The sequence below is a fragment of the Tetranychus urticae genome, chromosome 3, assembly GCF_039701765.1.
Source record: "Tetranychus urticae isolate SD_2017Ah chromosome 3, NJAU_TeUrti_SD_1.0, whole genome shotgun sequence".
NCBI lineage: Eukaryota > Metazoa > Arthropoda > Arachnida > Trombidiformes > Tetranychidae > Tetranychus > Tetranychus urticae.
The window spans coordinates 2,537,770-2,549,931 of NC_142960.1; the positions used below are offsets into that span (position 1 = coordinate 2,537,770).

Sequence of the window (12,162 nt, forward strand, 5' to 3'; positions counted from 1 at the left end):
GTTTTCAACATTAAGCAAGTTATCCTTTCATCTTGCATCATGCAGGGATGGATTGTTCACTAATCTAGTCTATTAGTGGCAACAGGGAGTGAATAATGGAAAAACGAGTTTTATTGGAATATGAAATTCTGCTTTCTTAACATCAATTAAGAAATCATTTTTTGAATCAAAAACTTAATTGATGTTTGGTTCATACTGAATAGAGATTTTCATTTGGCAACTTGTTGTTGATTGACTGGAATTGACTGGGAGTGAGTTTGAAAGTGTGTAATTAGATTAGTATTTAAAAATGAATGGAATGATAAAAAAGAGAAATAAAGTTTCAAAGCTGAACCTTTCAAAACAGAGTTTATCATCATCAACCTCGAGGCAAGACTTGGTTCGCTTTTCTTTAAATTTTGACTTTTTCCTGTTTTTGTTCGTTGCTTGATATCATTTTGAAACTGATGATGATAGTGTTGAATAAGTGGAGTCACATGAAGGATGGAGAATGAGAAAAGAGAAAATTTGAAGGAAAAAAATTGCATTACAGGATTGGCAGGGTAAAGACTGGATATATGTGTGCATGTGATCGTTTGAACAACTTTTTTGTATTGTCAAAATGGTCTGACAAATTGTTTTCCGGTTAACTAGGAACAGAGGATTTTGTCTGAAAACAAGAAGTAAGCAAGAATAGAATGAGCAAAAAAATATATCGAAATGTGATGGAAAGGCAAAACGCCGAGGGAGGTTCATTTTGCTTCTTTCATTTTCACTTTCATCCAACAGCAGCAGCAAAAAAAGACTGGCAAATGTTAGCTGAAAGGAAAAGTATTTTATCACTCAATCCAACATTGGCAGATAGAAATCACTCCCAGTCAGTCCCAGCATTTTCGACATTTTTTTGCCTTCCAAGCTGGGAGTGAAAATGTACCTTTTCTTTGACCTTGAAACTGATTACATCAATTGATATCAAATCATTATAATGAGTAATGGCGTCATCACTTAGTGGATTGAAATTGAATCCAGTTTGTTGTTGCAAGTGCATCAACTTCTTTATTCATCGTAATTGCTATTCTTATTTCTGTTGGATTGCCATCGATTGATATTCTTGTTAGCATTTGAAAACATCAATAAATATTATTAATTGACGTTATTATCAATACCATCAATTTGTTGCAATAAATTTCCATGATAAATGTAACATAAGAATGAGATAAACGAGAGAAGGAGAAAAAAGTTCTGATTAAGTAAATAGAGCAAAATTGTTATCATTATTTGACTATTTTTCTTGCATTTGGTTCATTGCTTGGACTTGCTCATTGTCAGAGACGATAAAGCAAAACGGAAAACAAAATGATTCTTGAGCTGAAAAGGCAAACAATCAATAATCCATCAAATCTGAATCCTTGTTTCTGTTTCCAGTTCTCCATGTGCATGAATATATGTAAAGTGCTCCATGTTTTACTGATGATAACCACAGTTCTGCATTCCTTTCAGCATATAATATTCGCAAGCACAGAATATACATAAAACCATTATTCTTGTGTTTTTCTTCTTTTCAATTCTTGTTTTTTTTCTTTTCTCTTTTCCTTGCATTCTGGCTTTTCTGTTTCATCCAATAATACATTTCAATTGTATCACCATTCCAAGTTTTTTTTCCATTCATTTGGTAATAAAATATAAAAGTTCATCGGGTTGATGATATTACACTTTTAGCCTTTTTTTCTTATCAGTTTGTACAGAACTTTTTTTTATTACTCTGATGGCTGAGGATGAATTTGATGAAAGATTTGCGATACAAAAAAATGCGAATAAGTTGAACCAACAGTAAATGCTGGAAAGAAAAATGTACACCGAAACATTATCATTTGATTCGTTTTGAATGAGACCAAATAATTTGTCAGCGTCATGTTCACTATGAATGGAAATGCCCATTTGCATGCTCATGAATCATGCAAACTCTTTGTCAAAATAAACTAAGAAACTATTAATGCTATTAGCATTGCTTATATCATTCAACTTGAAAATCCAAGCAGATAATGATGATAATGTGGAAATAGTTGAAACTATTAGGAACAAAGGAAATTGATAAATAAACTGAAAGATATAAATGGAAACAAAACTAGTTTTTGCAGTAGTCTTAGACCGAGCGAAAGAAATTTCATTTTTACCAAGTTCTAAGCTAAATGTGTTCCTAGAATAACATTTTCTCATCTTTTAATTATCTTACAGCCGCTGTCATGACGAAATGGAGACAAATCATTTTATCAAATGGCAATCTTTACATTTATAATATAACAAGACGTGATTTAGATAGAAAGTATCGTTGTCAAGTCCAAGATTTGCTAACTGGAGCAAGAATTGACTCAGTCAATTGGGCTACTTTGTCATTAATAGGTAAGTATTCAATGCATTTAAAGTTTAAATCGAATGTCACTCACAAGTAACTTTATAAAAAATTTCACCTAAAATTCCGAGAATAAGTTTGAGCTATGAGTTTTATTCAGGTTATGCTGAAGGTTTTACAGGAAGTTATACAGAGAACTTCACTGGGAGTTATTCTGGGAGTTTTGATGGGAGTGATGCTGGGAGTTGTACTGGGATACCGATTTCTGTGATAAAAAATTTGGAATTTCATGTTTGATTTTCTTTTTTCAGGACCTTCTAAAAATACCTCACCAATTATTCATTCTGAAAGATTGAGCAACAAGTATATTCATGCAGAGGAAGGTGATATTTTACTTATAAATTGTCCAATAATTGGTTTTCCTCGACCAGACATAAGATGGTTTAAGCATACAGTGACTACTGGTTCTGCTGGTGGCTATACCAACACAGAGCAACAACTTCCTGGCTCATCACATCTCTATCCGGAATCCATTATGTTTATACCTCGTCTAACATTTCGAGATTCCGGAAAGTATCAATGTTCTGCAAACAATTCATTTGGCCAAAATCATTTTGAACTAACTTTATTTCTCAAGAGTAAGTTGCATCCAGAAAAAAAGTTCCTGACCTCAAGTTACATTTTCAGTCTTATCAACTAATTAATTGAACAACCAGAGTTGAAAAAAGAGCAAAACTTTCATCAACTCTCTACTTAAAGCAATCATTTTTCACTCCTCCTCAGCATGTCAAGAGATTTGACATCTTGGACATTCATTTAACACTGCATTCCAATTACTTAACACTGAGCCTGAGCTAATATCAACGTCATTGTCAGATGAAAATAAAAAAATTCATTTCTTCATCAAAGTATCAAAGTAATCAGTTTCAATTTTCTCATCTTCCAAGTAAAAATTGACATTGAAATTAAATTAGCTAATATCAACATTTTTCATCTTCAACTCATATCCGTTCACAAATACCTTAATCCAAAAAATCACAATTTGTACTAAGTTCCACAAAAATGGATAAAATGTTGTAAAAGATTTCACATGTTAATTGATCGAAGCAAAAACAAGATTTTATTTTGATTAGAGTGCCCAAGAAAAATGTCATTGATCAAAGCAATAGAAAAATTATTCTCATGAAAAAGTAGAAAATTCAACAAAAGTTTCACATTATCTTCATCAACCGTATGGAGTCTTGATAATGTCTCTAAATCATCTTATCTCGAATTTTTTCCATTTCATTTTTTCTTCAACTTTTTTTTGTGTGTCTTAGCAGCATGACAGGGAGTTATTATTATCAATTTAACCACCTTCCCAGTCATTCCAGGCCCATTAATTTCTACACTTCTTTATAAGCTTTTTGCGCAATTAAAGTGAATCATTTTAGCATCTCATCATCATTAAATGCAACAAAAAAGTTACTCGACTGAACAAATGAGCATTAGAAAAGTGATTCGTTTCGCAAAAATATTCAGTTCATAATGATGACTGAAAAAGAATCAAAGACACGACTCGTATCAATTATCAGATGTTACCAAACATGAAATTATACAAATGAAATATTCTCAAGTTAAAATTGCAACATTGTAGCATTGACGAAAATTCTCATTTAAAGTCGAATCAATTGCTGCATTTAGGCTAATGAGAGTTTGATGAACGAAAAAAAGAAAAGAAAAATTTTCAAAAAAACTCTCAGCAAAATGTCGAAGGACATTTCCATGACTTCGAGATGTGTTTTATGGAGAAATACCAAAACTGCATGAAGATAGAATGCTTTTATCAGACAAAACTTCAAATTAAATATGAAACAATTTCTCCTCCCTGACAGTTCTGATGAGAAAAATCCCTGTTCTCGTCTGGAAATGTATCATTGATAACAAGAATTTTTGGTAATTTTCATTTTCTCACCTTGTCTTTCAGGAGACATCCGAGTTGCCATTACAAGTAACAATCCTGAACCCGCAATTGGTTCCGATGTGACATTCAATTGTAGCCTTATTATCACTCCCAGTTATGATAAAAACCTGGCTCAATATTCAGACATTATTCGTGAAGTGAAATGGCATAAAAACATGAGCCAACTTTCAAACGACAATAGGATTGCAATTAAAGACGCTCATCAAATGACAATACACTCGCTCAATTTTCATGACAATGGCATTTACCAATGTTTCATAAAGACTTATCAATTTGAAGAAGTGCACCACGAGAAATGGTACCACTCGAGTATAACTCTTAAAATTCCGGGTAAGTCAATACTAATTCAAATTGATGAGAGTTTATTGAATAAAAAAGCAACTCAATTTGCAGTATCAAGTAATAAGAATGATTTACTGGGAATGAAATTTCCAACTTAATTTCAGCATTTCTCATTTGGAAAGCAGAATAGGAGTGAGAAAAGATATTGCAGAATAATTTCCATCGTATTTAGTTTCACGATATTTTTCATCTTGAAATCATTTCTTTACAAATCGATATATTGAACTTGTAATAATAGTTTTCCCTTTCAATCTCATTTTATCATTTCAACTCCTTTCGTCGCATCTTCCCTGTCCCTTTACCAAGCATTAAATGGTGACAAAATGAGGCGTTATGATCAGTTAAATTGGCAAATTAATCAAATGAAGAAAAAAGTTGCTTCTCATATTTATACAAGAGAATAGTTGAATTTTTTCCTCATTTCCAGAGATTCATTTAAAAGTCAATTTCGCGAATTGATTGACATTTATTTGTCGACTTTTATAGCTGAATAAATGCATGTTTACTGAGCCATGAAAATCAATTGATGAAAAGTTGATCAACAAATGTAATTGGATGGGGCGAGAATTGAAAGAGAAAAATTATTCAAATTGAAATTCCAAAATTAATGACTTTTCCTCACTTTGATTCGTTTCCAGTTTTGTTTGGCTAAAGATGCAAGCAGAATAAGCACTTCTCATGAATAATCGCAAGGTTATCCGTTTGCTGAGCATCAAAGCCGATTAGTCAATTGTGATGAACTAATCTTTGAATGTTATCCTCAACAGAGAAGCAACTGAAAACATTCGTCTCAACATTTTTGTTTATTTATGTTATATTAGCTGAAATACAGCATTCTTGACTATTCGTCGTTTTCCAGTTGTTCAGTTGTTCCCTTGAGAAAGTTGTCTTCATCTTTAATCAGACAAGTTGAAAAGCCATGAAACTTGTCTTGGATTGAGTTGTGTAATGAAGACATACAAATTGGATATCATCACAAATTTATGATTACTTTTGTTTGCTCAGAACAGGGAAAAGTATCGATAAAAGAAAATTTTCTGTGACATTTTCTTTTCTCTGTGTAATGAGAATGTTGCCAGATAATTTTGTTTACATTCAACTTGGAATATCTTCTTTTACTCTTTTACTTTTTTTCTTCCTTTCTTTCCTTTTCCATCAAAAATTGGAGCAATAAATACATGGAAAGTGTAGGCGAAGATAGCGATCATAATCTTGTGGTTAAACATTTAAGTTTTATTTCTGGATTATCAATCGCTTTTCTGTTTGATTGGTCAACATTTATTTAAAAGTTGAAATTGAACTCAAGGTTAAACTTGATGATTCCATTTATTGATTTTTTTCGACAATTTTCATCTTTCCATTGGTTAAAGTTTGGTGTAATGATGAAATGATGAAAGATGTGATCAAGAGCTGAGACGCATGAATGGAGAGAAAAGTTTTTGTATCTTTTCTTCTGATGGATCGATTTTACTATTTAAATTGACTTTCTGTTCAAATTAATTTTTTCTTCTCTTCTCTTTTTTGCTCGGAATAATGAAAGAATCGAGTCGAAAGATGATGATGAAAAAGATGGTTAGGAAATTGTCAACACACAAAAGGAAACCTGAAAAAGGACATTGTCTTCCCACTTGACTTGAAACATCCTATTTATTTGGTATCAATTTTAATTCCATCAAGATATTAGATTGTGTTTTCCTTCATGATTTCATGGTATAAAACAAAGATTGAGCGAGAAGAGAAAAAAAGAATGGAATTTATTTCGTTTCACATCAACACTTATTGAATAGGCAAAAAACCGAAAAATGTCATTGACCAAAGAACAACTTGGCAGCCAAAAGAATCAGAAAAAAAGTAACAGAAATGCAAAACAAAAAACAGACGAAATAATCTATTAGATGAACGAACAGAAAATTAGATTATCGAAGAGTAATATTTATCATAGAGTTCAAATCCAGTTTCGATTTTGAAACTTTTGAAATACCGATACAACAGTATAATGCTTGATGAATCAAATGGTAGCATCCTCAGTCAATGAGACTGTTCCGTCTTTCAATCAAACAAACACTTTTAATTCGGATTCCGATTCAACCGACTTCTATTTCTAGATATTTCTAGAATTTTATATTAGTTCCAATCTGAATCACATCGAATTGCTATTCAAAGTTTACTTTTGAATGTTCAATTTGCCTACAGTCTCGACTCTCTGCGCTCATAAGAAGGTTGACTTAGAAGTCTTGACTTGCTGCATCGACTAAAGAGCAACGAAGGATGCCTTTACGGGGAAACGACTTTTTAGTCTTCTGTTGACTCGATCAATTATTAATATAATTTCTTGTCTAATTCACAACTTTTTTCCCTGTTTCATCCACCAGATTCATTAATTTGCTCCAAAATCGATTCACATATTGAATTCATAACTCATTAGTCTCATAGTTATAATATTAACGGCTGTGTTGTGTAAAAAAAGAGTTTATCATTAATAGCAGAGAGTGAGATGAAACAATGGGATAAAGTGATGGAATGGTAAGCAGAGAAGTAAAGTTTCAACAATGCTGAGGAAAATGCTGTTTGAAGAAAGAACAAAGAACAGAATAGATAAATAGATGAATGAATAAAGGGCAAGAGAGTGCAAAAAACAAGGAGATGCAGAAAACAAAAAAATGTATCATCAATCAAATGGATGTTTGCATCGATTTTTTTATTGCCTCCAAAAAAGTTATATATTTTTGAAGGGATTGCAGGATACAGAGAGAGCGAGAGTAAAGAGTGGAACGCGAGAAAAAAAAGTTTGACTAAAAGTGAGATTTGAAAGAGCTTTAATAACATTTATACGTTCACAGGCTGTGATGACGATAAGATTAATCTGTTTTCATTATTGGTCGAAACTTGTTGAAATTTTCAGTTTGAATTATCAAATTAATGTCACACTAAATGTGACGATGAAAGAATTGCAACGAAATTTTGCGTTTTCTCATTCATTAACTTCTCTCTTGAATGAGACTGAAATTGAGCTCGAAACAGAGGCAAAGCTTGTTTATTCAATTAACTTTTGCTCTTTCAATTATCTCGATAAATATTCATTAGATTAATAAATATAATTAATGTCAATCAAATTGTTATTTATCAAGAAAAGGGAGAAGAAGAAAAAAAGTTTCATTCTTTAATTCGACTTGATTTAGTTATCAATGAAAATGAAATTATCATCATGATTAGTTGAAGGAAGGAGCGAAAAAAAGATGAAACAATAAATGAGATTATATCGAGATGGCAATGGGAGTAAAAATGGAATAAAGTAAAATGTAGAAAAAAAAGTTTATGACAATTTCTGGTGGCTTTGCTTCTCCAATTGATTATCATCATTATTATTATTATGCTTTTATTTACTATTATTATCACAATTGAAGACATAATCTTCATTGACCTGACTTGAATGGCTAATTTTTCGCTTCATCAAGTTGGACTTAAAGCCACAGGGTTGGACAGCAAGTTGAATGGTTAAGGTTTTGCTTTCAATGAGATGATTAAAGGGAAGGGAAAAGAGAGAAAAAGAAAAGGCAGAAAAATTGAAAGCAGAAAAAGAAAGTGGATCAAGACGAGAGGGAAGCAAAAACTGGTCAAAAGCAACAAATAATGATAGTAGCTGAGATGGTTCAATATTATTGCAGATCTCATTTGATGAAGCTAAAGAAAGCAAAGAACAACAACGAAAAAAAAGATATGTTTATCTATCGATAAAGATTTTGACATTGCTTTTTACGCTCAGTTAAATCAATATTAGGATTGAAAGTACAAGATGATGATTGGCCTTGTCAGGTTTTCTGGGCCAGTTGAATGAGAAGGAATCAGTTGAACGAAGAGTGTAAAAATGGAGAGAGAGAGAGAGAAGGGACGAAAAAAGATGAAGACAAATGTTGGTCTTTGGACGAAAGTACAAGATGGAATGAAAGATTCAACGTTTTTAAGATGATGAACAAGAGTCAACAAACATTAGTTAAACAGTCAAATGGGAATGATGATGATGATGCTGTTTATTGTTGTTTCTTGTTGATCGTTTGTTGAATTATCAATAAAAGTTGTACAACTTGTACAACTTGGTAAAACAAATAACAGTGTTAAAGATGAAATTGCACTTAAATCTAACAAATGAATATCACTTGGTCTGAGTGAACGGGGGACAGTGGAAGAGTTGGAGGGAAGAAGCAAAAAAATGGAGAAAAAATGTTGAGAAGAAAAGTGTTTGGAGAAAAAACATTAGCTAAACGTTGGCATTACGATATTTAATATTGAATAAAAGTGAATACAGAGAGTGAAGACAAGTTTGGATAAACAGGGAATGATAACGAATAGACTAAAAGTGATATTTTATGTTTTTTTCCTCCCACTGATTGTCTCTTTAGTTTCTCAATCTTTTAGTTCAATCATTCTTTTGATTCTTTCTTTCACTTTGCTCTTTGTCTTTATCATCACCTTCTTGGGTTACCAAGCATTTGTAGCAAAATGATCTGTGGAAATAAACTTTGTCTTTTTCTTGGTTGTTTTTTGTTCCGTAAACTTGAAAAATATACAATTTCTTGTTTTCTTTACTAATGTTGCAACCAAGTAAAAATGTAGGTTTCAACATGGGAAAAGGCAAGAAAAGGACAAGTAAACATGGAATATGAAACAATCAAGGAAACTCAAAAATGGTGTAAAATTTTAAAAGCGATTTTTTAGAAAACAAAATCTAAGTATTTCTTGAGTAAAGTGTTGAACATCGCCCAAAAAGCGATTCCACTTTGAAGCAGTTCTAATAAATTGTTTCAATAAAACGAAAAAAAGCGATTTTTAAAATTCATTAGATTTGCAAGTTCAAAATCTCATTGGAATGAGTGTCAAAAGTGAAAGTAAATTTCAGAGAAACTTATTTTTGAAACTTACATTCATTGAGATCACTCAAGATTCTGAAAGACCCTAATTTGTTCTATGAAGGAGTTTCCCGAAAACCAAAAACTCAGATTGATTCAATGAATAAATTTAAAGTTTGAACGCAATCGAATAATCGCCAAAACTTGAAAATACCAAAAGCGATTGAAGTGAAATAATATTTGGAAGTCTTTAGAACAATGATTCAACTTTTTTTCGAAACTTTTTCATCGATAATTGGAAGATATTTGAAGAAAAGTTGGAAATGTCGATTAACGATTGGAATGATAATAAGCAGAAACTTTTATTCAAGTTTTCTTGCAAATGAATAGTTCTTTTCTAATATCACGATCATGTTCTAATGAAACCAATATCATTTTTTTCTCATTTAGAAAAAGCTCCGACATTTGGCACTGTCTTTCCGGAACAGATAAAGATCACTGGAACTCAACTATCTTTAAAATGTTCCGCTTTCGGTTCGCCCATTCCAACAATAAAATGGCGAATTGATGGTAAACATGTTGATAATGGTTTCGCTCGAAGTAATGTTTATGGTTATTTGACAGCGGATAGAAAGGGATTCACATCATTTCTTAATATATCATCTTTAACAGTTCAGGTACGATAATGATAACAGGGTAAAAATATTAGAATAACATGAGAAGAAAAAGTCTCTATATGTACATATCCATCTTATGATAACATTTTTCTTTTCATTTATAAATACATTTTCTTCTTCTTCTCCTTCATGATCCAATACACCTTACCAATCATGTTAAACATGGACAAAATGTTATCACTTTTTTTCGCCTCATTCCAATTCTGTGTATATTCAGTGTTGCTGTTGTTTTATTTGCAGAATTAATTCATCCTTTGAACTGATTTTCTTTGCCTCACCTCACTAAACTATGATTCTGTTTGATTCAAGAAAATGAAATCTGTAACATATCATCAGAAAGAATGAAAAAGAAATGAGAAAAAAGTTTGAGAAATGGAAATATGAATGAGCACAGATAAACTGGGAATACAGAATTGGAATAATTTTCAATCATTTGAGTGATTGCAAAATGATCAAACTTTGATTGTAATTTGATAACTCTTGTTACCTTAAACAATCATCATTCATCTATTAGCAATTCATCAATAAACATGGAAAATATGATTTGTCTTGTTTCTATTCTCACGGTTATTGATTATCATTGTTTTTATCACTTTCGTTATCCAATCTTTCCATGAGAATTTTTCAACCTCAGATGAAACTATCATTTCTAATGAACACGTTCATCTTTTTTTGCTCAGGATGCTGGAACTTATGAATGCATTGCAGAAAATTCTGTCTCATCAGTTTCCCATCTATCTCGAATTGATATCATTGGTCCGCCTGGTATCAAGCCAATGGACAACATGACTGCCATTATGGGGCAAACATATCAGCTTTACTGTCCTTACACTGGATATCCTGTAGACGAAGTTTACTTCACAAAAAGTAAGTAAACGTTAACTTCAAGGTTGGAATAAAATCAAACTTGAAAATAAAATCTTCCAACATTGAATGCAATTCTTTCCAATAATATAAAAGTTTTTACAGTTTTCGAACCTTGAGGCTCTGAATATTTTTGTGCTTCTTTATTAGTCTCAAAATCTTTTTTCTCAATGAAAACAAACGTTTAGCACATCAGCAAGAAACAGAATCGAGTTCATTTTACAGCATTAAATAACATTTCGATATTAAAAAATTAATGAGTATTCAGTTTTGATATTTTAATTACACAGATTCGACTTTATAACAGAGTTTTGCTTATTGAACAAATTGCTTCCCATTTGGAACTCATTGTATTGTCCAAAGATTATTTACAGAATTGATAAACTGAATGGGACTGATTAAGAGCTGAGTCTGTTTTGGGTGAAACAAAATGACTTTTATGGCACAGAATATGATTTATATGATATGTTATTTGCACGGAAAGGAGAATCATGAGAGAAATGAAAGTCTTTTGATCGTCTCTTGGTTGAGATTCTATTTATTGATTGGACGCCATAAAATTTTATTCATTCCCAAGTTTTGTCTTAAAATTTTGTTCAACATTGAAAATTGTGTTTTCCCTGGTTTTGGGTATAATTGGTTTGCACAAGAAACTTTTGAGCTGAGTGATGATAAAAAATGAAATTTCATCTGCCATTCATACAAACATTTTATAACAATCTGTTTTTTGTGCTTTTCATCCGCTGCCAATAAATGCATAAAAATACATATAAAAGGTTCCTCTGTAATAACTTGAAAAGTGTTATTCAAAGTGTATCAGCATTGTAGGAATGTTTCTCTTTGCTGCATCTCCAAAGAAAATGAATCAAATGAAATAACAGAATGAGAAAGTTTACAGATAAAAAAAGGCAGAAAACGAAATGAAATGAGTAAATGTTTCTTTTTTCCTTCTTTTTTTCCAGTTTTCTTCTCCCAATCAGCGTCTTTTTTTACATGCATTATGTCAAGAGAAAGAAAGAAAAAGAGAGAGAAAAATGTCATTTCCAACGGTTGTTATTCTGACTGAAACACACGAGGCAACACAACATCATGTAAAGAATTGGAGTGAAGATGAATTACCTTGTAATAAGCTTTGCTTCCACA

The 12,162-nt window shown here is 31.7% G+C and overlaps 1 protein-coding gene across 2 annotated transcripts in view; it reads left to right on the forward strand.

Annotated features, from left to right (window-relative positions):
- LOC107365998 (cell adhesion molecule DSCAM-like) overlaps positions 1–12,162 on the forward strand; it is a 47,896-nt gene that overhangs the window by 17,847 nt on the left and 17,887 nt on the right. For both annotated transcript variants that reach the window (XM_015933576.2, XM_015933577.2), the window contains exons 3-7: positions 2,215–2,379; positions 2,641–2,967; positions 4,296–4,622; positions 9,929–10,155; positions 10,836–11,022. In XM_015933576.2, the coding sequence (XP_015789062.1) occupies positions 2,215–2,379; positions 2,641–2,967; positions 4,296–4,622; positions 9,929–10,155; positions 10,836–11,022 (1,233 nt within the window). The remainder of the gene's footprint in view (positions 1–2,214; positions 2,380–2,640; positions 2,968–4,295; positions 4,623–9,928; positions 10,156–10,835; positions 11,023–12,162) is intronic.